This window comes from Simochromis diagramma, unplaced genomic scaffold (genome assembly GCF_900408965.1).
Source record: "Simochromis diagramma unplaced genomic scaffold, fSimDia1.1 OVJJ01000596.1, whole genome shotgun sequence".
In the NCBI taxonomy this organism is placed as follows: Eukaryota; Metazoa; Chordata; class Actinopteri; order Cichliformes; family Cichlidae; genus Simochromis; species Simochromis diagramma.
In genome coordinates, this window is record NW_024387245.1 from 14905102 (window position 1) to 14930244 (window position 25143).

The 25143-nt window shown below is 38.9% G+C and overlaps 3 protein-coding genes and 1 long non-coding RNA gene across 4 annotated transcripts in view; 3 read left to right on the forward strand and 1 right to left on the reverse strand.

Moving 5' to 3' along the window:
- The window catches only part of LOC120714343, an 873031-nt gene that overhangs the window by 98268 nt on the left and 749620 nt on the right, over positions 1-25143 (forward strand). The window lies entirely within an intron of this gene.
- Positions 180-6715, forward strand: anxa3b (annexin A3b). Its single transcript, XM_040000488.1, has 14 exons — positions 180-294; positions 647-686; positions 774-821; positions 915-1002; positions 1807-1901; positions 2025-2138; positions 3149-3239; positions 3367-3446; positions 3782-3838; positions 4195-4288; positions 5107-5202; positions 5303-5361; positions 6118-6240; positions 6381-6715. The coding sequence occupies exons 2-14, from the start codon at positions 675-677 to the stop codon at positions 6438-6440; spliced, it is 1017 nt and encodes a 338-aa protein (XP_039856422.1). The 5' UTR covers positions 180-294; positions 647-674; the 3' UTR covers positions 6441-6715.
- On the reverse strand, positions 6717-16493 carry rcl1 (RNA terminal phosphate cyclase-like 1). The gene is made up of 9 exons (XM_040000485.1): positions 16229-16493; positions 15811-15882; positions 14927-15102; positions 14168-14242; positions 13929-14053; positions 13290-13415; positions 13012-13168; positions 7669-7772; positions 6717-6885 (listed from the first exon to the last, which is right to left on the reverse strand). Exons 1-9 carry the CDS (start codon positions 16356-16358, stop codon positions 6732-6734), a joined length of 1119 nt encoding a protein of 372 aa, XP_039856419.1. The 5' UTR covers positions 16359-16493; the 3' UTR covers positions 6717-6731.
- On the forward strand, positions 17004-23613 carry ak3 (adenylate kinase 3). The gene is made up of 5 exons (XM_040000498.1): positions 17004-17495; positions 18574-18693; positions 18918-19090; positions 21533-21651; positions 22228-23613. Exons 1-5 carry the CDS (start codon positions 17348-17350, stop codon positions 22337-22339), a joined length of 672 nt encoding a protein of 223 aa, XP_039856432.1. The 5' UTR covers positions 17004-17347; the 3' UTR covers positions 22340-23613.

Genomic DNA, 25143 nt, shown 5'->3' on the forward strand with positions numbered 1-25143 from the left:
ATCGAAGTAAAAGCTCTATGGGTACTAAATGGAATCCAAAATATTTCAGAAATGCAGTTAGTTCGGCTGTTGCGCAAAGTCGTCAGCCTGTCGTAATATCTCTTGCTTTATTTCTATGGTAACCTGCTGTACTCTTACTCTGCAGGAGTGAGGAGTTCATGAGAGACGTACTCTGTGATTCACTGTACTCCAGCCCACAGTGGGCGTTGCTTATCAACCCCTTTGAAAGGTGTGGCGACTTTTTACGCGTTTGTGAAATTCGTTCTCAGACTTCAATCTCCTCTTTGTTTCTTGGTAAGACGAAAAAGAACACATTTTTAAAACTTTTATCAGCTTCCTGTATGTGCGTGTTGTTGTTGGTTTTTTTTTGCTCTTTAGATATGCCTCGTCTACATTCGGATCTTACTTGTTTGCTTTTCTGTAGTTCCTTTTGCGCACGTTCTCTCGACTTTAGTTAGTTTTGTATTATTGTACCCTACAGATTTGTTTGTGATGCCACATCAATGCCCTTAAAAGCGCTGCCCTGATTAGATGGAATGGCGATCTGCAGCTAGAAAAAAATCCATTAAAGCATGAGTCAGCTCTTAAGATGCTACATTACAACACAATTAAGGTGCTAATAGTGTATTTTCTTTCTTCTCTGTAGTGTAAAACGCCTCCCTTAAACCACCAGAATGTCTGTTTGGGTAAGTACTTCTACACAGATGTCTGTTTGTATCCGTGTAGGCTCAAAATATGAGAAAATGAAGGTGGTCACCCTCTCTGTGTTTCAGGATGACTTGGACTTGCTCTTAGACAACCCCTCTTCACTGACAGTGACAGTAAGGACAATCTGCTCTTCTTTTATAGCATGATACATGGTACAGTTATTACCTGTGAATTAGTTTTCATTGGCATGCATCTGTGTCTATCAGTCCAGTGCAAGAGGAACTGTGAAGGACAAGGCAAATTTCAAAGTGGATGAAGATGTGTCTGCTCTCAGGAAGGCCATAGAGGGCCTTGGTAAGCTAATAGTTTACCATCATTGATATATTTTTGTAGGTATATATCTGACTGATATGTAAAGCACTTCGGCAAATGTGCTCATTTGCCTTTTATTGCAGTATAAAGGTATAAAGCAAGGTGAACTCATTCACATATACACTCAGGTACTTTATTAATCTAAAAGAAAAGTTGCCATACATTCAAGTTCAAAATGGAGTGGATGAACCATTAGGGAAATCTTTATCTGTTATCCAGTTCAAATAGCAGCAAGAGTGCTAAGGGAGGTTTACAGGATGGTAGTGAGACCTGCTATGTTGTATGGTTTGGAGACAGAGGCACTGTCCAAAAGACAGGAGGCTGAGCTGGAAGTGTCAGAGCTGAAAATGCTTAGATTTTCTTGGGAGTGACCAGGATGGACTCTCTTAAGAAAATAGAAATGATTACAACAGACAGACAGCTCAGTTTGAGATGTTTGGAGACAAAGTTAGAGAGGCAAGGCTGAGATGGTTTGGACATGTGCAGAGGATGCTGAAGATGGAGCTCCCAGCAAGGAGGCAAAGAGGAAGGTTCATAGATGAATTGAAGGAGGACATACAGAGAGTTGGTGTGAGAGAGGAGGATGCTAGTGACATGGTGAGATGGAAGCAGATGATCTGCTTTGAGCAGCTGAAAGAAGGAGATCCAGTTCAGTTCACTCTCACCATACAATAGGAGGTTGATAATAGACATGAAGTAAAATGACAACTTTGATGAAAGTTCTACACTTTTTTAAAAAAAAAATTGAAAGAATTAAAAGTTTGCTTGGTGTTGTTTTCTTCAAAGGTACAACAGAAAAGACTCTGATTGATGTGTTGACCCAAAGAAGCAGTGCTCAGCGTCAGCTCATCGCCAAGGCTTATGAGAAAGCCACAGGAAGGGTATATAAATACACTTGCCTGTTTAATTTTGAAGCTTTTTCTTTCTTTGATGTTGACACAGACAAAGGCCAAATTGAGTTTCTCATTATTGGTGCAGGACTTGATTTTATTCCTCCCAATTAGACATTAATAGATGACCTGAAGGGTGACACTCGTGGAGACTTTGAAGACGTGTTAGTAGCCTTGGTAACGCCTCCTGCTCTCTATGACTGCCAGGAAGTCATCAAAGCTATGAAGGTAAGACTTTGTTAAACTAAGATAATTTGAATCCTGTTTTTAAAACAATTTTCTAAAAGGTGACTTACTCAGTGATTGAAGAAATAAAAGTTACAAAAAGAATTTCTAAATTTGACATGCACTAGAATTTGTTCACTAAAGATTTGTTTGGATTGAGTATAATGTTAAACTTAATGTTAAATGTAAATAATATTAAAGAAAGAAGATCTATTGGAGATTACAGCCCGGTTTTAATTAGTGGAGAAAAGGCTGAACAAGTGACAACTTTTAAGGGGTTCACTTTGATTGCCAGTTACAGCGGCTTCATCATGTGGAGCATGTGTGTGCACACATTAGTCAGTGCTTTAAGAAGGTTTAGTGTCCATGGAGTGGACAAATATTGTGTTGCTCTTCCATAGGGCAACTATTGACTCTAATATCCGTTATGGTATTACTGGTTTGGCAATCTTTCAGTCAAGCTCAGATCCCAAATTCAACATTTGATTTAAAGGGCTGATAACTGGGATGCTCTCTTCATCTACCCTCCTGAAGATATTTGAAGAGTTGGTGTAAAACAGGGTCTGAAAATTAAGGAAAAAATGACATCCTTTATAATGAGGATGACTAGATGCCCTCAGGAAAAAGGTTCAGGGTACCAATCCGTGAGTTTAAAAGGTTTAAGTTTTCTCTAGTGCCATTATCAGTCAAATTATTGTTTGGTAGTAGGTGAAATTGTAAATGAGTGTTTGGCGTTTATTTGTGTGGGTGTGTGTGTGTGTGTGTTATCTTACATGATATGTTCCACTCGCTTGTCCAAGGAAATTTCTTCTAAGTAGACAATAAATGCTAATCTAATCTAATTTTGCTATACTTATGGTTTGGACTTTAAACAACAGTTCACTATGATATTTTTGTATTTATACAGCACATGTCAACATTGGGTTGATAAGAGCCTAATCTTCAGATGTATTAAACTGTATCGTTTTGACATTATCATTTATTTATTCATTTGTATATCCTTGTGCATACAGGGCGCAGGGACCAGAGAAAGCACTCTGACAGAAATATTTGCTTCGAGATCCAACAAGCAGATCCGAGAACTGTCTGAAGCATACCTAGCAAGTAGGACATTTTAACACACTGTATTTCAAATATATCTGATGAAACTGAAATCATAAATGAGTTGGCAGCTGTTTGTGATGTACTACGGTATTGTGAAATTGTCGTGTATTCCGCTGTCTCACTGGAGAAACGGGAAAAGCGATGATTCACGACCTGCAGTCGGAGGTATCTGGAGATTATGGAAAAGCACTGCTGATCTTGGCCGAGGTATAGCACATGAAATTACAGCAGATGACATAACATTCCCAACAAATAAGAACCACACCCACATTGAAATTTACTGCAGTCAGCAGGTGTGTAGTGAGTGTTTATGTTTTAGAAATATACTCTTAAAGCACCTTGATTTCGTCATATCCAAATACTGATTGTAGGAAAAAAGGCAGGAAATACAAATAATGTCCTGTGTGAGCTAAATGAGTTGCGCCATTTTTAAGTTACATTGTTTATTTAGAATATTGAATTGTGAGGATATCATTATAGCCTATTTCAAAGTTTCTTTTTTTTTTTTTCTCTTCGACTCACAAACCCGTCCTCCCTCACAGGGGAAGAGAGATGAGACCACCAGCGTGGATGCTGCCAAAGCAAAAGCTGATGCTAAGGTACACTTTTTTACGTTTGGTTCATTTGTGTATAAACACTTGCTTTTCAAACTGAGGTAACTTTTGTGTTACTGCAGTACAGACATTTTAAATAGCAGCTTTCTCTTTCACGTTTTTAGGTTAATTCATTCAGAGTTTGGTGGCATCGCTCATCTCAGCTAACACACCTTGCTGGGTGATGCAAGTTTCAACCTGCACCTATGTTGAAAGCATATTGAAATTTTTTCATGTTGGATTCAGTTAATCTAGTGTGCTTGCGTTGAACTTTGACTCTGTGTGTTTGTGTTTCTTTCTTTTTTACTTTTTCTTTTTTTAGTGTAGACCAACAATATCATACCTTTTCTGAATCCATGCAGGCCTTGTATGAAGCAGGAGAGAAGAAGTGGGGAACTGACGAGGGGAAGTTTATTGACATCCTGTGCCACAGAAGTGTTCCCCAGCTCAGGCAAAGTGGGTTGATCCCTGACCTATCATTCATCCTGTGGATAAATAGCATCTTAGAAATAGTACTAAGAGTTTACAGCCATGCTTGCAACTCTCTGAGGCTGTTTATCAAGAGCAACATGCTAACATGCTCACCTTGACAGTGCAAGTATGCCATTTATAACTAAGAATGCTAAGGCTGATGGAAGCGTATTTGATTAGTAGATTTTTAGTCAAATGCCATGGTGACACTAAAAGGCATTTTATCAGGATTTATTCTCACTGACACCTGATCAAAAACATTATAGATAGACTCCATGAGTTGAGGCAGTATCTATGTGATAGAGTTCAAGACACAAAAACCCAAAGATGCAATCTCATGATGGTGCAATAAGCAAAGTCATTCATCTTCTGTGGGCTCTTGAAGTGAACTTATAATGCTTTTTTAAAATTTTCTGCTTTGGGACGCTCTAATTGGTTTGTTTCAGACACTTTTTTTCTAACTCTTGGCTTTGTATTATGCTAGTGGGAGGGGATATTCGTATTCATTCAGGGCCATCTAACCTCTTGCTGTCACCACAGCAGATCCAGACAGTTTAAACTTTCTATTAACATGGCACTGTTGGTCAGAAGAAAGCTGGCTTAAAGAAATTGCTTGTTTCAGACAGGCAATGAACCGAGGAGCTCCACAAAAGCTCATTTTAAACTGAATCACGAAAATGGGCTGTGATGAACCTACCAGCAGATACGCATCCCACTGTGAACCGCTACCAAATTGGCAAAAATAAAAGTATATTACAAGTTCAATGTGAGAAAAATAATCTCAGCTCAATGTATTTTGGCAGCTCTGATTGAGTACAAGAATATTAGCAAGAAGACTCTGCAGGAGAGCATTAAGAGCGAGATGTCTGGAAACCTGGAGAAACTACTTGTGGCTGTTGGTGAGCAAAATATTACATCACTGCCTTGTTGTTATTGATGTCTTCCTCGTCTGAGCATTTAAGTTCATTTAAAAATAATATATGAACTCATTTCTTTTAGTTAAGTGTGTGCAGAACGTCCCAGCATACCTCGCTGAGAGGCTTTTCAAGAGCATGAAGGTGAGTTGTGCAACTGGTCAGTTTGTCCATCTGTGTCATGATGGCCTGTCTAAACCTCTATGCACACCAGAAATGTCTGCCCAGCAAAATTCACATTCTGTATGGTTGCATCATACCCTTTCAGTCACAGCAGACTGTATTGGTCACCAGTGATGTGGAAAGGAATGCTGACCACATTTTACTGTTAGTGATTTGACCAGCACAGCCAACACTGGCTGAAATGTGTCAACAGTCTGAATAAGGAAGCGTAGCCAAACTTTTGACAGTAGTATTGCAAAAAAAACAAAACAACCCCCCCCCCCCCCTGCGAGCCAAATGTGGCCCTTTGCAGATTTCAATCGGGCCTGCATATAAATGTCTATAAATTATGGGAAATCTGGTCATAACTATCTGCATAGCATGTCTGTCTGTGCACACGGCAAACCAAACGCACTAGTGCAGCATCACTGCAACGTAAAACCAGAAGTCTGCATAGTAACAAGCTACATCATTGAGTTCATCCCCATGTCAGACAGAAATATGAACAAATTTTAACTTTCATTTTGACTAGAATTTATTTTAATTAAATATGCCATTCTGTCAGAAGTTGTAAAACAGGTTCTTACCTGTAAGGTAGCCTGCATTATATCTTGTTGAGACCATTTTTCTATGTGGAACAATACGAAATTAACGCATGCCATACCATGTCTAGCCAGAGTTTGAAGCCCCTGCCTTAAAGGACGAATGTCTTTGTTTTCCAAATTATGCTTGATCCAGGGTGCAGGGACCACCGAGTGCACTCTGACCAGGATATTCGTCAGTCGCTCAGAGATCGATTTGATAGACATCAAAGTAGAGTACAAGAAGCTGTTTGGATGTTCCCTCTACAGTCAGCTAGAGGTCAGTATTAACAGGAGTTATGTTATGAATTTATAACATTAGACTCCACATAAACATGTTTAAATGTTAACTTTTGTTTATTGTGGTGTGTGTCACAAACACCCAATTCCTTTCGTTTCTCTCTCCCCATCCTTGTGTAGTCTGAAGTGTCCGGTGATTATGGAAAAACACTCAAGTGTCTGTGTGGCCAAGACGAATAACTCGTACCAGCTCCTTTGTTGGGTCGTTCAGCTTTACATCACAGCAGCTATGATGACCTGTTCCTGATGTAGCGACCAGCTACTTATCTCAAGAATAACTTCATACTGATATGATTGATTGAACTAGTTAGGAAATGTAACTAATTTTCATGAAGTTATTAAACCCAATAATAGCGCTTAAATGTCTGACAGATATCTGTTAACTTCACTTTTCTTTTATACACACAAATATCTGTCATAACTTTTGCATTTAATAAAAACAAAAGATGAGAACACTTATGAAAAAATAATTTATTTCAAGGTTTTGCTAATGTTGCTGTATCCAACGCCTACACAGGTCATCAGGACCTTGTCGCCCCCTTTCCGTTCGTCTTCTAAAGGCTTCTGGACCTCAATCTTGAACATAATCTGGAAGAAATCTCTGATGTGTCGGAGGAATTCGATCCTACATAGACAGAGAAAGGAGAGTTTCATGTTAATAAAGATCATCAGCCACCACATTTCTCATACATACCAAGTTTTTAAAACTGTAAGACTTGACAGAAATGATCCAAAACTGATGTAGTGTTACCTGAATAACAGGAAGAGTGTATTGTGATGGCACTGCCAATCTTCAGTTATCATAGTACTGTACTTGAGAGGGACACAGCACCGGTACCATGATAACTGAAAATGGACAGTTCATAGTTCGCTCCTCATTCAAGAAGACGGACATCTGGAACAAGGTTAGTGCTCAGCTGTTTTTAATACTGCTGTATTTATTTTATTTGGATTGTTTGCAAGTAATCAAACACACAAATTATGCATTTAAAATGCAGCACACCCAAATAGGTTAGAAGTAGAAGCAGGGTAACAGAAACAAGACTTATTAGACTTTATAATAATTTAATCAATACTGTGAAATATTTTATAAACTACAAAAATGTAGTTTATCAAACCCTTGTGGTTGCATGGCACCATCAGAGTGCTCTTACCAGAAACCCTGAATCTTTAGTGGAGTGGGTTAAAGTTCAGTGGAAATAGATTAATTTTGTGTTCATTTAAGAAATGCAGACTTTTTCCTCTCCTCTCTGATGATCCAGCTGTACAGAGTATTATTCAGCTTCTTATTGTGAACTTTGGGATATTGTCACCTGCCAAAAGAGGACTAGTAGAAGAATAACTAAACGTGGGATTGAGTGGCTTCCTCATTTGCCGTCTGTACATTTAACTTTTGAATGGGTCTTACGTGTATGGGGAGAGGGGTCCCAGGAGAACCTTCGACACGTCCTGTTGGCCAAGGGTCATCAAGAGCAGCGCCAAGCTCTGATTGGATGAATCCACGCAGCCACCCTAAAACAGAGGGAGAAAGGAGGGTGGGGGTCGTGTGTCAGCAACTAAAAACAACACTGAAATGCGTCAAGGAGGTGGAAATGTTTAGAGAAATTAACTTCTTGACAGTGGGATTGTAGAGTGAAAGCTGTGTAGATTTGTTTGTCTAACTAAAAAAAACTAAACTTTTTTCCTATTAAATATAATTAAGCAGTCTTGAAACAGTTTGGCAAGTTGTCACTAAAGTGTTTTTTCTTCTTTCGTGCTCACATAATGTATTAGTCATCTTGCTACCATTTTCCCAAATGACACTAACACTCCCAATTCCATCTACATGTTAAATATTTAGACAGATGATGCACTCTCAATATCCAAGAGAGCACACGCCATTGCTCTAACAGAGATCAGTGTGCAATTTCCCACTGTGTGCAATGCACAACTGGACACACCCAAGAACATTTTTTAGTCTGACCTTTAAAATAGTTGTCCGCTGGTAGTTTGAGTTATTTCTTGACATGCGATATGCAGCATTAACTTGATCCGTTCTAACAACGTACTTGTGTAGCTCAGTCATGCTCAATTATGGCATCATGACAGCTCGTCAGCAGAATTTTGATTCAATTACATAATCATATCATGGAAACCATGGTGACGTTTTCATCATTTATTAGGTGAAACACATTACAATGACTTGTTGTTAGAGGTTTACCGTTGTTAGTCTATGTAACATTTATCCCTGTGCTGTCCGCTCTGATACTGCATCTCATCTTATCCACTCTGCTATTTTACACTTTACTCTTCCCAGAGCTGCTCTGGAACAAACAGGAAAAGAAACCTAAAACTGTTTCTGAACAAACTAAGAAACATGACACAACAGCGCCATTTCTAACCACCAGTTTCAGGCCCTGCCTTCCAGAGACCGTCTCCAGAGGCCATCAGCCAACCACAAGGCCTAATGGAAAAGTCCCTTAATTCCTTTGAATGAAAGTTAATCCCTTTCCTAGCCGCTCAAAAACAGACAGTAAAGCATATAGAGGGTTAACTTCTAAGCATCACAGATATATTTGACCTGAACCTGTAGATCTATATAACACATATTGATTTAAATTCACTAGAAATGATAGATTAGGTAATACAGAAATATTCTTTTTTTTCACAAGTTGCCCAACAGGTGAGGAACATAGTGTTTCCTAAGCAAGCTTATGAATTCATTAGCATTAAATGAAAATTAATGGACGCTTTCTCCACAAACCTGTTCTATGATCACCAATACAGTTAATCAGTTGGAAAACAATGCAAATAGCAAAGACAAGTGTGGTGCATCCTGCAAAGTATACAAAAATCAATTCCATGATGAAAAAAAAGAAGTAAAAATTGAAAGAGTGCACCACTTACGTCAGCTCCTGTGTTGATGCTGCTTCCAAAAACAAAATGTCCATGGAGTAACTGGTTTAAAACTAGAAGACCGTACTGATTAACCATAAAACAAACAGAGCCAAACATACAGGGCACCTGCACCCTTTGATGTGAACTGGGCAAATTTCCTCAGATTTCAAAAACAAAGTATTCCTGCCCCGCAAAATAAAATTAAATCCTTTTAACTCCAGAGTTTTCTTTTTGCTTCTCAGCTCTAGCAATCACTCTGTCCTCCTGCTACAGTTCGGTATAACACATAGCAGTTATTCAAATGATCTACCTGTTTTTCCAGCAGCGGCTAAAGCTTTTAAAAAGCCAAGCAACTTAAAGTAGAAGGCCCCTGTTAACCCACCACCCTCCAAGGAAGCTAACGAGAGATATTAGCTCTGCACTCTGTTGCCTGGAATTAAGAGGATGTAGCCAACAATATTCCCCTTTCAGAGATAATCAGCACTACCCTGATCAGCTAACTTGACTCACATGGCTCCTATGAGAGGCAGGGAGAGGCAGAACCATGTGGAGGCAAACATGATTCACAGACTCTCATTGTACGTATTCTGATGAAATGGCTTTTTCCTGTGTGGCTATGCGACGTGACGGTTTACACACAGCAAACCTTTCACCACCTTTCAACACACATAACTAAATGAATAAAACTAATTTTTTAGTTTTATGTGGTCACAACCATCAGGCATTTCTAATTGATTAAATCGGTTCGAACACAGCGTATTCAGCTGACACGTTACCCAATCGGCTCGTGTAATCGAAAAATTAAACAATTTATGAGCGCAGATCCTGTCATTGGTCATGAGCTGTAAGTTTGAAAGAAACTGGGGCGATATGTAAATGTACAATTATAAAAAATGCTGACACCTTCCCCAAAGAATCTGCCTCTCTTCCCAGGAAGGTTTTTGCTCGTTTGTCAAATGTGTGACCCACTGCACTCTGGAGCCACAAATACTTATATACTCCGTTGTGATAATGGCCTATTGGACCCCATACGTCACCATTTTTTTTTCTTGTTAATACAGTTTAAAATTGAAGAAATGACTGATTATACAGCATTACATTACACTTTTTACATCTTGAGGTAGCTAATTACTTGATATTAAGGCAGAACCCTTTGAGGCTATTGTAGATCTGAATGTACAAACTTAATTTTGTCATTTTCTTGGTCTTCGGTCTAGTTTAACTTAAAAATCTAATTTGATTTCATGTCAGATGTCTCTCAAATGTTTTTCCTCAGTTGACACAGGCTGACTTCTCCTCCACAAAAAACACACCATGAAAGCTTTCATGATTACTTTTTTTTTTTTTTTTTTTTTTAAACATGTCCTAATTAAAAGTAGAAAATGCAATCAAGTGCTCTAAAATCTACCTAAACAAAAGCTGCTCTCTACATTGCGGTCTGTCCACAAACAAGTTTCTTTCAGTTGAAATGCAGGCGAGGTTTATTACCAGGGAATGCGGGTAAACAAGTGCAATGTCATTGTTGCCTAATGTGTGCTGACAGTGTATCTCAGGTATTCCCCAAGAATTCAGGAGTTTTATTTCAGCAGCAGCAGCTTTTCCAACATTGTTTCAAGCCCAAATTTACTTTAAACGATAAGAGAGTCCCCAGCACAGTAAAAAAAAAAAAAAAAAAAACTAACAAAAAGTGGAATTATGAATGAGTTCAACTTTGTAAATATAATGCTGTAGTCTTTGCGATAGAAAATCTACATCGATAAACTCGGTGGCATGTGCTCTAAGACTGGCTTATATCTAAAAAGAATAGTGTTGTATTCACAACTGCAATAAATATAGAAATATTCTACAACATTCACTATCCATGATGTCAAGCTTTATTATGTGTACACAAAGACAAACTGGGATATGCACAAGAACACTGTGCACACAGTGCGCGTGTGTGCTGCAACTTTCCTTCTGAGAGGAGTTTTTACAGACTTTACACTGCCTGGTGTGGGCTGTTTGATGCAAAATTGTCCAAATCCAAATTACTCACTCTCTTTCTTCCATTTCATGTTGTCAACATCTGATGTTTCACTGTTAAAGCTCACATATGAGTGTCTCATAAAACTGTGACAGCTCACCACAAACGATGTTGAGAGCTGCTTGTGAGGGAGCAAATGGAAGCACATATATATACAGCCGAGCCCTTATGGTAATGTTTCAGTCGACAACTAGCAGACTTGATGAAAACGGGCAGAAATCAGCTTTTCCTGCTTGTGATATGCAAATAAAACAGGATAGGCTTGTTATTTTGAATGGCAGTTGCCTTTAGATCAACTAGTTAATTAAAGCACTTTCAGTTACCTGCATTATTTAGCCTTTTCAGACATTGCCAGATTTAACAGTCTGTTATGCTGACAGTATTCTGTCATTAGATGCCATGTCTGTGTGTATTTTGCTTTGGCTTCCTGCAAACATGTCCACAGTGTTCATGTAACACAACATTATTTGTGCAATATTATGAATTGTGTGCAAGTTGCCTACCTTCACACAGGTGCCGAAGTCAGACAAGACTTGCCATTACAGCTTAAGAAGCTTAACAAGCTCTAGTTAAGTATTCAACTGTAGCTTATAACTGCGGAAGCTTTAAAGTCTGAGCTGAAGTTCAAAATGTAATCTGCTGTGACATCCTGATACAGATCATCTATACGACTGTGAAATATTTATCATCACTGAGCAGTAAACTAGCAGCTGTTTTTTCAAGCACTTAAATGTGCATATCTCTCACTTTAAAAATGTGCAAGAAATAAATTGTTGTCTAACGCTGCAGGTAATACATCTAGAATTACCTGGAAGCAGCAAACCTACATCAGCTCCCCTCGAAGTCAAAAACTGCAATATTTACTTAAATCCAGTAAAAATTTGTATTTGTTAAATGCTCAAAAAAATATGTTTTTTTATACTTTAGATTAGGGCTGTGCGATATGACCAAAATCTCATATCCCGATATAAGATATTTATCATCCTGACAACGATATAAAATCACAATAATGGAATATTTTCTGTAAATTCTGTGAATCTCAGGCAACTCGACTTACGTGAAGTGTTTCCAGCTGGGCGTCCTTTACCTGAAGTCGAGTGTTTTAACCGATGCATGAAACTATTCATTTTTAGACATAAGTTGTAACGGCCGCCATTTTCTTTCAAAGTTTGAGTCTAACGTTTAGTTTTTTAGCACCTGGCGGCTCTTTTTTGCTTCTCATCCGTAAACTCTCTGCATACTCTTTCACGTGATTCAGTTTAATTTGAAAAGTCTCAACAGGATCTTGAGCTTTATTGTGAAAGTGTTACATTGAAAAGAAACAAGCAGACAGTGGAGCCACGTGATGGTTTTACCATCATTGTTGCTAACGACAACACGTAAAAACAGGCGCTTGTCCGTCCGTAGTGTTGTTATATTAAATATAATTGAAAGAGAGAACTTTAGGAAATTAATATAGCCACTACAGTGACCATCAAAAAAATTAAAAAAAAATATTGCTGTAAACAGTTTATTTTACGATACTGCGAAACAAACGATAGCGTAAAATGAAACGATAGATGTTTTTATATCCTCATCCGATATATATCGTTATATCGAACAGCCCTACTTTAGATGCACCCCCCAGGATTGAAGCGGTGATGTTCAAGCTCTGTTCTGTTGGCATATCTAACCATTTTTTCAGCCGCAGCTCAGATCCGTCCTTGTTTAATAATATCATTATTATTTTTTTATTATTCACAGGTTTTACTTTATACACACACACAATCTGGTGCATGCCTGTTATACTTTTATGTACAGCCAGGCATCAAGAGCCTCTACACAGTATTAAATGTCCACGTGTGCATTTACCCGATATATCTCCTCCAAAAGCAGTTTTGCGCAATTTCTGCCAAGGTCTTCTGGCAGTATGGGGTCTCCCTGCCCCTGTGGCGTGGATGACATCTCTGCACTAAGGAAGCAGCCGTTGAGCGTCTCTGCTACCAGTGTCAGACCAAAGCCTGGAGACCTGGGGGGTTGACCAAGTACAATGATTTAGTCCGTTTCCACAAATAAGGGTTGAGAATTAAAAACACATAGAAAACCCACGTAAAGCTTAGCAGCTTATAAATGTAGGCAAAGATACCCACTTGCCAGAGTTGGCTCCTTTCATGTGGTCAGTATAGATATAGATATCTGGAAGAAACTGGTTGAGGATGCCTCTGGCTGACTCCACAATCCTATTGCCCATCTGAGGAGAAACTCGCACTGAATATCTGTGTTTGAAATGTCAAGGACACGCCATTCAAAAGTGTGTGTTTGTGTTCCCACTTTGTGATGCAGAAATTATATCAAAATCAAGAGGCAACTAGCTAGTATTTAGTAACAAGTTCAAAATCATGATGGCTTCCTGCAACTCATATTACCAGTTATGTGTAAACTTCACTTCATCAGCAACATTGTGCTCATTTATAACTAGATACTGAGCTAAAGTTTAAGCAATGATTCATGAATTGATTCAACATGAGCTACTCTGGCCTTCTGTTTTGGTTTTTTTTGAATACTAATAACACATCAGTTGTGCCATGTTGATGTAATTGTAACTAGATCGGACTTAAAATTGTACAGAACTGATCTCTTTATTATTACAAAAAAAAAATATATATGACTCATCAAACTAAAATGAGCACATAAAAAGTACCAGGGCTAAAATGTAACGAGGCGTTTCTTTATTTCGATCACTTTCATTTTGCTTAAGGTGAAATAAAGTGCAAGTCTAAAAAGGATACGCCACTCCCCTGATCCTCTTGATCTTGCCAGGGTCAGTCAGTTGGACGGGCCTGACGGTTTTGCGGACAGGACATGTAAACACTACTTCTCCACCCCCACCAGGTGCCATTCCTCTCTTCACCACCTGAGGGTGTAACACAAGAGACAGATTAAGATATAAGATGACATGCATGGCTTCCTTATCTATCCCTGGGTTTGACTGCATCTCTACAAAAACAGAATACCATGAGGTCCTCACCTTGATGTCAAAGCCCTCTCCGTCGATCCCAAACTTCTTCATCACTGGGAGGGCTGTGGACTTCAGCAGATCAACCTGGCAAGGAACAGTGAGATTGAATCCTGACGGCACACCCTTGTGCCTGCAGAGAGTTAAAAACTACCTTCCAAAACCCTAGAATAAACCCAGTCTCATCACAACAACAGGCCGACGCTGTTCAGTTTCCATGACAACACCTCTCTCCAATGTCCTCAATTCATACTTCGCAAGGCTTCCTTTTTTGCATGATATGTTGACAATATCTAATTTGAAACAATGCACCTTGAAGAAAAGGGCTGAAGAGAACAATATAGAGACTGGCTTGTGTGCAAAGGATGTGGCAAAAAAAAAGGGTGTAAAAGGGGAAACCAGAGAGCAGATGCATGTTACACAACTGCCTCAAGTCAACACATGAGTGTCTAAATTATTACAAAAACATGAACCCCAGTGACATCAACTTCTGAAAATATGTGTACACAAACTGTGCGCACACCAATTCTTAAGTGAAACACTGTTGATCTTAACTGATGTATAACGTGCTCATCATCAAGTGTGCACTAGAGGGCAGTGTCCATATGGAAATGGGAGGTGTGTACTCCACCACAAAACACGCAGTTCATTTCTTTGCAGATGCACGGCTCAGCTCCACCCAGTGCGATCATGAGGTGGATGAGTTGCAACTAAATCAGCAGAGAAAAATGCAGAACAAAAGTTGGATGGTGAACATATTTATGAGCTTACCGTTGGGTCAGTGAGGTCATTGGTAACTCCCCTCAGAGTGGCCTTCAGAGGGGACTTCATGAAAGGACCCAGCATGAGGAGGGCCTCCAGATAGTACCCAATTGAGCGCTGCGGGTTACAGTCATGTTCTACAGTGCCTCCGTACAACAACCCAGGCTGGTAAACTAAAACGGTACCTAAGAAAGACAGTGAATGGCAATATTTGCTAAAGTACAAATTTATACAGCATTTTATTGCACATAAAGCTAATATACCTAACATATAAACCTCCAGGTTTAAGTCTAAAAAGCCTAAAGGTGGCAAAAGTAACAAAGGAAAAAATACAGCTTAACCTACACAGTGAAGCACACACAAATTATTAAGTGTAATCCATTTTACATCCAGATATATGCTGTATTAAAATAACATACAACATACTGTACATATAAAACAAAAGCAATAAATACTTTATTTGGAAAAATACGGAACTACGACGAAATATGCATAAGATTATGCATAAGACTTTTTATTAGTTACAAATCAATAATTATGAGTCAATTTAAGACATTATTTAAACCTTGCTACAGGCCCACAATTTCACTATTGGAGCATCCTTAAAGCTGCTTAAAGCTTTAAATAATTTCTACCTTTGGATTGCGAGCTTAAAGAGAGGCATAAATGACAAATATTATGGGAGAAGACTATGTATATTAAATGCAAAAGTTCATCATGGAGTAAAACATAATAAAACAAAAAATCTTAATTTTGATCATGCGTCAAAGTTGTCGATGAGTTGGTGAAATCTCCCCTCCGTTGCACCTTCACAGTAAACAGTCATTACTGTGCATAAAATACAGTCTGTGACAAAGGCAACACCGAAATCACACCCTCGCTGTAACACTCACCTGTTTGGTTAATCTCTATCGTGGAGCCATTGGTCAACTTGTCCAACAGTCTGATAAAATTGGCCTCAAAATCTGGAGAAGACAGAATTTATATGTAGAGACTGAAAAAAAATGTCACATGGTAATTTGTTTTTTAATTCGTCTGGCAGTGTGAACTTTATTCTGACACACCAAGACACCTCAAACAACTCACAAAACTGCCAAATCACTGCTTCGACGCCCCTTGACACGCTTATCGAAGACACAACTTCATAAGGCAAATGTACGACCACACTCGTGTCACTATCAAACTACTGTCCCATCATTTTCCCTCCTGACGCCCAGCGACTGAACACACTCCCAACTGCGTAACAGCTAGCCAGTTAGCCAGGGAGCTAACTGCGACGCCACATGCGGAGCAAATCTGTTAAAAACTCACCCCTGAGTCCCGGCTCGTCATCTTTAGACCTGATGTTTTTTATCTTAACGCGCTTTCCGCTGAGTGTGGACAAAACCAGACGCTGTCTGAGAAAATTGCAGCCTTCGTAGGTGAGTCCGTGGCTTGCCATGTTATTGTTGTTTGTGCTTGGCGTCAGTAAAATCCACGTGTGTTTGTCCAGGAAGACGTTACTGGGAGGGGGAGATTACGGCAAGACAGTAGGGTCAAAATAATGGTTTCTACGGCTGCGTTGCCACACTACTGTTACTAGATGGCACACTGTAACCATTCACGAACGCTACGTGGGCGTGGCTTAATGACGCACAAATTAAAGGCACAAATCTCATAAAAAGTGTAAACAAACAGCAAAAATACGAATTTCTGGTTTGGCCTACAGTCTTTCTTTAATAAACAGAAATTAAACAAAATTAAATTACAATAGCATTTTCGAAATTATTTTTCGTTAATAGACAACAAAGTAAGGAAAACAAAAATGTTTTCTAAACCATTACGAGTCGTACCATTTCTGCTAATATAATTTAATTATTTGAAAAGTCCCACGTTATTTTATTTTTTTTAAAGATTAGTGTGAGGAAGCAAACGAGTCGTCGTCCAACCTAGCGTGCCTGGGCTGCCAGCTAGCCAATCCCCTACACAAGGGATCGGCTCATACAGGATTAAACACCGCCACCTTGCCAGCAAGCTATTTATTCGACCAGTAGACCAATTATATAACGTGTTATACAATAAATACATGTCCGGTAAAGCGCAGTGTTTAAATGAGGGGTGGGGGTAAGTTTCTCAGCACGCAGGAGAAAGGAGCTCATTTTGCTCGGTGTCCGTCGTCTGAGGGGTGCATCATCTAACCTCCTCTCTCTGGCTGGCCCTGAGCCCGCTGATTGTAGTTCTCATCATCCTTCTCCTCCTCTTCCTCCTCTTTGTGCAAGCGCTGCGCAACATAAAAGGTCCACCGAGTTCAAACTAGCTGCTTAAGACGCGCCCACTCTTTCTTGCGTTGTGCAGTTTTGCAAGGAGAAGAGAGAGTGGATCTGCTCTGCGTTTCATGAGAAGGGAACACTTGTTGTTACTCGATAAAAGTCCGTTCAAACTCGCTTGGACATGGTGCTGCCAAGAGTTATCCGTGCTGTCATCATGGGACCCCCGGGGTCGGGGAAAGGAACGGTGTCTGGGCGCATTACCAAAACTTTTGGACTGAAGCACATTTCCAGTGGGGACATTTTGAGAGCCAACATAAACGCGCAGACCGGTAAGATAGCGTGTCCTCCCTCTTGAGCTAAAACTAAGGCATTGCAAAAGCTTTCAGGAGTTTACGTGTCAAGCTGAAAGATTTAACTTAGTATTTATCAAGCTTATTTTGCTTAAAGCCAGTCGTTAGCTGGTCGTTACGCACAAAGTGCGAACTTAAAAACGAAACAAGGCAGCTTTTCTGCAATATTCTGATAAGAGTCCACGCCTACAACAGTGTTTTTTTTTTTTTTTTTTTTTTTTTTTTTAATTTATTTATTTATTTTTTTCTGTCTGTGAAATGCTAAACATAGGATATAATTTAAAGATGTTGTGTCTTCTCTAATCAAGGTCAGCGTTGTGTCAGGTTTATACTGCAAACATTTGCGCCAGAGTTACCTGGACCTTGGAGGAAGGCCCGCTACTGCTCAATATCACCTTGGATGTGGCTGAGAGCTGTAAAGATAAGATAGCCGTGAACTTTTGCTCCATGAAAGGAGGAGTTACACATTTGAAGGAAAAAAAAAAAAAAAAGGTCTGATTTTTACAGTGACTTTTGCACTGTTTCTGATTAGCACAGCAGGTCATTTCTGCGAGGCTTGTCAGGAAATTCCTTTCCTCTGATGGACTCTGGCCAATTAAAGTGGAAGTAATAGAAAAAAAGCTTCCACTTTAACCTCTTCAATTTGTATTATACACTATGCCACTTTTTGCATATTAAGTGTAAATATGCAATGTGGTATTTGCACCATTTTATGTTTTTTACCTTGTAATTCAGCATAGCTTGTCTTTGTACATCTAACATCTGTGTGTCACTGAGTAGCTACACACACTGTTTATAATGATGGAGACACTGCAAACACTGGAAGTGTTAGAATAGCTGAAACATAAAACAGGTTTTCTGGTGTAGATGCATGTTATTAGGCTTCTTTGTCAGGCGCATGCAGCCAAATGTTGATGTGGTATCCGTGTTGGCTTTATGAAGTATGGATTAAAAATTGAGGCATGAAGGGAAAATTGTACATTTTCTAACACAAACATTATTCCTTTCTCTCTGTCTCATGTGTTGTTTGTTTGTTTTTCCCTCCTGTTTGTTTCAGAGCTGGGGCTGCTAATGAAGTCCTGTATTGATCAGGGTCAGCTGGTACCTGATGACGTCATGTCTCGTCTCATCCTGAATGACCTGAGGGCAATAGATGGCGGCAGCTGGCTGCTCGATGGTAAGTTTTCACAACTTTGCATCAGCACTCGTTTCATCTGGTAAAATGAGTGGTAGGCGATCATATTATCAGCATTTCTAGTTAGGAATTGTTGAATTTGTTCTATAAAAAATAGATGTAACACTGAAGGAAAGACTTGGACTTTAATTAAATTACTGGCATTGATCGCACCAACCTTGATTCCTTTTTTGCTTTGCCTAGATTTCCTCTGTCTCTTTCACCAGGTTTTCCTCGTACAGTGTCCCAAGCAGAAGCTCTGGATGTTGTCTACACCTTGGACACAGTTATTAACCTCAATGTACCTTTCCAGACCATCAAGCAAAGGTTGACTTCACGTTGGACTCACCTTCCGAGTGGCAGAGTATACAACACAGATTTCAACCCACCTAAAGTCCCTGTAAATATCCCTTTCCTATCACTCCCTGATTTAGTTTCTATTAGATGTTTTATACTGTATTTAGCCCAGCTTTGCACACATAATTGCACAAATCTTAAGTTTCAAATAGTCAGACCAATTTAAGTTTTATTACTAATGCAACATTTCATAAAAATAAACAGACATGGTGTTAGTGTGATGTCTGGGGCTGTAACTGATAGAACCATGAATTGAACGTCTGCCCATCAGTTTGTGAAACTCAAGCGCACTTGGGTTATGCAGCATGACAATGATTCAGAACGCACCAGCAACTCCACCTGTGAATGTCTACCACTGTACCAAAAAATAAAAAAGGTTTTGGAGCAGCCCAGTCAAAGTCTAGATTTGAATCCGATTGAGATGTATTGGCATGACCTTAAACAGGCCATTCTTGCCCAAACCCTCCAATGTGACTGAATTAAAGCAATTCTGCTAAGAACAGTGAGCCACAGTGATGTGAAAGACTTGTTACCGGCCATTGTGAAAGCTTGATTGCTGCCAAGTTATTGGGTTTTTGGGGAAGCTTTCACTTTTTCGCACAGGGCCAGGTACGTTGGGATAGCTTTTTTTTTTTTTTTTTTTTTTTTTTTTTTTCCTTAATGACAGAAGTAATCATTTAAGAACTGCATTTTGTATTTACTCACATTATCTTTGTTTAATATTAAAATTTAGTTGATGATCTGGACCACATAGTGATGCGAACAGGACATGAGGCCATTCAGGTTTCTCAAATTTTCATGAATGTATATACTTGCTCAATAAAGATGTGGAAATTCAGACTAAAGGATACCAGATTACAGGAAAAACTCCAGTATAAATCTTAGTAAGGTATTTGGCCACCACATGCTACCAGAATGACTTCAGCATGTCTTTGGTATTCATGCTGGAAGGATGAATACCAATCTTCCAAGAGATATTCCCTCACTTTGCATATTTGGTAAATCTCCTAAGAGTAATGGTAAACACACTGAGAGCCTTTAATATAATACTTACTCTCTCATATCAGATTTCCAAGTTTAACTTACTGCCTCAATCAACTGGAATTGCTTGAGGCAGCTAATTCTTTCACCATGTAAATCATTAATTTCTTGCAGAATTGTGGACAGCATGTTTACAGTGCTCCCTCTTGACCTCAGACGTACCCTTCTGGGACTGTGTCTGCTGTCTGAGTAAACTAAAGACACTGTCATATTCCTGGAACTGTCCGAGCCCATTTTATTACAGTCTACCCTCCTGAAATGTATAACAGGGTGACTGATCCTATAATGGACGCAGCTGGTAAAAGTTGATATTTAGATAGTGTCATGGAGCAGAGGTGTTGAATCTATCTAGAGTCCTCTCAATCCTCCGACGGTCATAAAATGTTGTAAAGAGTTTGGAAGTTTAACCGATCAAAAAAAAAAGTGTGCTGTTAAAATAAAAACTAATTGCATTAATACACTTTAATAAAAAAAAATCATGTTGAAGGTCAAATTGTACAGGTTCATTAGCAACAAATGTCTGTCTGAAATGAGAATGAAGTTCAGAAATTCAAGTTCCTAATAGAACATCAAGTACTTCTTAACAAATAAACAACATTTATCCAGATAAATGTCGACCTTTCAGCTCCAGAGAAATGTGAGATGAATAGTTTTAGTTCAGTTGAGGATATTTTATATATGTGAAGGGTTGTTTTTGTTTCCTTTTTAGTTCACGGGTAGAAGATGAAGGGTAACTAAACATTAACCTAAGGCAGGAGATTATAAAAAGCCTTGAGAGTTGCAAGAAAAGAGTGTGAGAGAAACGTAACCTTTGTAAGCCCCACAGAGACGGACAGGTTGCATATCTGAGCACGTCATATGGGTAGATTTGGGGCGCTGGTCAAGTTCACTGGGTAGAGCTGAGACACAGCGTCTGCCTTTCACACTATTATTATCATTCCTGACTAATAGCTTGTGGTTCACGTTTTTGTAAATCTGTGTTTTTAGTAGAAGTAGTTGTAGCTCAAAGCCTCGCAGTGCTTTCAGCACAGATGCAGACTTGTTTACACTAGCCACCTTCTAGTAATGCTCCCAGATCACTGCAAGGGGGAGAAAAAGAAAAAAGCATCCTGTGAGGTTTTGGAAAGTAAAGAAGCCAGCCTGCAGCAATCTTTGAAGCTTTCAAATTCTTAAAGTCAGAAATGTGCTTGGCAACATGGGAAATGAACTGAAGGCAGCCCCTTGACACTGATGTCTCTGTCACGTTTCATTCAACACTGATCAAACCCTACAAACGGTTGTGGATTAGTAAGATGATTTCTACTCTGTTCCAACATTTATTGCATAATATATCTCATTATTAAAGAGCCAGTATGTAAAAGAAGTAACTAAAACCCTCCTTTGCAGCACATAGTAAACATGCGCAAAAGATCAGCATTAAGGCAGATTTATTTTATCTCTGCAGGGCTTTGATGATGACACAGGGGAGCCTCTTTTCCAGAGAGACGATGACAGACCAGAGACGGTCACACGGCGATTGAAGTCTTACGAAACCCAGACGGAGCCCGTCTTAGAATACTACAGGTAGAGCACCGCAGATACCTTAAAACTTAGTGCCAGCAGTATATGCAAAAATCTCTCTAATACTCACCAAGGGTCCAGCTAAAAGTCAAAAATATTGAACCATGACCTTTTCATCCCTGCGTATTCTTCAAAGCTGTTTGCATGACTGAAGAAAATGCTTAAGAACCACACTCCAGCAGTGCTAGCCAACACTGCAGCGCATTTTCTCTTTATTAAATCAGGTGACAGATATATAAATATTTATCTTGAAAGATTAAAACACAGGCAGGCAAATTCATGGATCTTATGTTCTGTTTCTGGGCCAGGAAAATGTATGACTGTTTCCTTAAACCACAGAAATGCTTTTATCCAGTGTCCCACTTTCCACTATAACCACATTGCCTAAAAGTCTGTCATTTGCAGGAAGTACAGATAATAACAGACTGAGAATAGAAGAAGATGCAGATTTGATGTTTAAAATAACTTGTTCTGAAGTTTAGGAGCATTGCCAGCTGATTAATAGGAGATGTACATGCATTTCTAAGTTCAAATGCTGGTATTGAAATCTGATTTGTTTCGTTTGTTTTTACTCTCCAGGAGTAAAGGTGTGCTAGAGACCTTCTCTGGGACAGAAACCAATAAGATATGGCCACACGTTGAAGTTTTCCTTCAGAGAAAATTGTCTTCAATCAATCAAAAAGTTGAATAGAAAGCCTGAGAAGAGTTTATCGACAGAAACCACTGTGTGCATTGTCCAGGCAAAATGCCACTTTTGCATTAAACAAAGGGAGTAAAATATTCTGAATGTTTTAAAACGGGGATAACACTCATCTTAAGTGTACAGGAGTACACGACAGTAAAATGCCACTTAATACAAAACATAAGCTTAGTATAGTAATGTTTCCACGATGTTGACATTGGTTTTTGAACGTCTCAGGTTGTGTGCAAAATCTTTTAAACAGTAGTTGTTGGACTTTGCACAGATTGCCTCTTCACTCCATAGTGTGCCTTTTTATGGAGCAAGCAGAAAACTGAGTGACTCCAATATTAAGGTTATTAACAGTAAGTGAAGGCTGCGTTTGCAGAGTATAACAGCTTGACGTGTGCCGGTGAATGCAGCCAGTTTTTAAGGAAAGTGTAAAGTCTTAGCTTTTCTAATTATAATCATTACTTCCTTTCTTGTTTGATTCTGATGAATAAGAATGGGAACACACTAAAAGACTGACTTGTTGGGGTTTTTGAGGGGGGGTTAAACATGAAAAATCCCCTAAAAACAATATGGTGGGCTCTTTATGTTTTTGCTTTAGCATTGCTTTTCCAGAACTGCCTTGCTGGGTTTGTTTTCCATGCACTAGGCAGCTACCCCAAAGGGAAATGTGCCACATTCTACAAGTTACTGTAAATTCACTTTTGCACTCAAGTGCCTTTTGCTGCTTTTGACAATAAAAGAGGTAGTTAAATGAATGTAAATGATTTTGATCGTAGTGGACCAGATTAAATGACCAGATCACATTTCTTATGTTATTTCTTTTTAATTAATCAGAAAAAAACATTATTGTGGAACAGCCTCTTTAGCTAGTCTTAAGTGATTGCTCTTAAATTCTGCCAGCTATTCCTTGTTGTCATTGACTGATATTAGCCATTTAATGTGAATGTGACAACTAAAAATATATAATTATACAGTTTGTACAAGGCTTCTGTGCTGCTTCTGTCTTGTTTGGGAGATGTTGCAGTACTTAAGTATCATCTGCTGAGTTTTTGTTTCTTTTCCCTCTTGTTTTTGCACTCTTTTCTTAAAGTTTCTCCGATATTGTTAAAAGCCACAGAAATGCAAACCTACCTTGAACTGTACTGTACAGATTGATGCAGCGAATGTTTCCTGTTTGTATTCCGAAACACTTGAAGATAATGTTTGAAGGCGTATCTCCTTTCATAGGTGACTCACAACTATGTTTATAAATCATAATAAATGTCTTACCTAGATTCCTGGTCATTTTTTTTTTTTTTTTTTTATACATACATACATACATACGACTATAAGACAACACAAAACACGCCATCAAGCACTGTATGCAGACTTTTTCCAAAAACAGTCCTAAATTCATTGATTAGAACACAAGACTAGTCACTTTTCTCCCTCCTTTCTCAATGATTTCAATGCAAACACAAGTTTTTAAGTTCCACTGTTTTCATCTCAGACATTATTTGTCACTTCCACTTAAGCCTAGTCTGGTGTAAGTGGGATAATATCTAGAATTTGTAAATTATTTTTAATCAAGCTTGCATCAGACTGTAGTCAGAGCTCCAATATGTAACGCTGTCACTAAGTGTTCAGTTTTGGAGCAGCCTATATCTAATTGAGATGCTTTGGCAAGGGTAGTTTTCCCTTTCACGCGTTTTATGGTTTCTCCCATTCTTCTACAAGTCTGCCTTTATCGTGTCATTGATCTGTGATGTGCCAGGTGTTCACTTCTGCAGACTCGTTGAATCGCTTGTAAGGTTCTCAGTTTTTCTATTTTCTTGTTTGCGTGTTGATAGGAAGACATTCAATATATAAATTTAAACTTTTCCCAACTCTTCCTGTGACTTCATTTATCTTGTCTCATTTTGTAATATTTAAGAAATATTCTCCAAGCTGTAAGTTCATTTTAAAGCTTCAAAGGTATGTATAAAACAAAAGGATGTAAGGTTGTTACCAGCTCATATTTTGAATCCGTGCACCTCATCTTAGTACTTGCCCCTTCCCTCCAACTCTTTAAAAAAAATGTTTCTGACAAATTCTGAAGACCAACTTTGTCCAAAGGCTTTTATTTGCAGAATTGTCAACTAGTTTTATGTCTGCTATCACGGCTTGTACATGGGGTCCTACAGTTTTCCTGTCCTCTCTGTACATTGTAGACTGCGTATACAAAAAAAAAAAAGAGGCCTTCATTATGTTGCACAGTAGGAGACCTTTAAATTAGGTCAAGCCAAGCCTCCTACCAGTTCTTGTTCTCAATGATTTTGCTCCTAAATAACTAAAAAGAACAATGAATGTGGAAAGTCAAACCCCGGCATCGACAGTACCCACTGTGCAACTTGTCTGTCGGGTTGGCAATAAATTTGGCTGTGCTATGCTAACAGCAGTCAGTATTATGATGAGCTTCTCGCCTGCAGCAAGACGAGCAAGGCACAGACGTCTGGCAAGCACACGTCTTTCCACTCCAACCTCCTCTTTCTTTCCTTCGTCCTTGTAAGTGGTAAATGGCCTGTATTTGTATAGCCTTGTCTTCAACCACAACTGACTGTCTAAATATCTACTGGACTTCACAAAGCTCACTCTTATAAAATTTGATTTTACATATGTATTAGTACTCCTCAAGACCTGACAACAAACTATGATGTGCAAACTTAGTGGAGCTTCCCTGTAAGGACTTAACCACTGTTTTCGACTGTAGGTCCCAAAAGACATTAAGTACTGTGTTTATATATTTGAAGTTTTTTTTTTTTTTCCTCTGTAGGACAAGTCAGTGT

Bases quoted from the DNA above. Each gene is read 5' to 3' on its own strand.
- ak3 (XM_040000498.1), top strand. From the start codon at position 17,348: ATGGTGCTGCCAAGAGTTATCCGTGCTGTCATCATGGGACCCCCGGGG. The intron at 19,091-21,532 runs GTAAATATCCCT...TTATCTCTGCAG, and splicing joins TCAACCCACCTAAAGTCCCT to GGCTTTGATGATGACACAGG. The intron at 21,652-22,227 runs GTAGAGCACCGC...TTTACTCTCCAG, and splicing joins CCCGTCTTAGAATACTACAG to GAGTAAAGGTGTGCTAGAGA.
- anxa3b (XM_040000488.1), top strand. The intron at 822-914 runs GTAAGGACAATC...TGTGTCTATCAG, and splicing joins CCTCTTCACTGACAGTGACA to TCCAGTGCAAGAGGAACTGT. The intron at 6,241-6,380 runs GTCAGTATTAAC...ATCCTTGTGTAG, and splicing joins CCCTCTACAGTCAGCTAGAG to TCTGAAGTGTCCGGTGATTA.
- rcl1 (XM_040000485.1), bottom strand. From the start codon at position 16,358: ATGGCAAGCCACGGACTCACCTACGAAGGCTGCAATTTTCTCAGACAG. The intron at 14,054-14,167 runs GTGAGGACCTCA...TTACACCCTCAG, and splicing joins GAGAGGGCTTTGACATCAAG to GTGGTGAAGAGAGGAATGGC. The intron at 13,169-13,289 runs GTGGGTATCTTT...TCAACCCCCCAG, and splicing joins AAAGGAGCCAACTCTGGCAA to GTCTCCAGGCTTTGGTCTGA.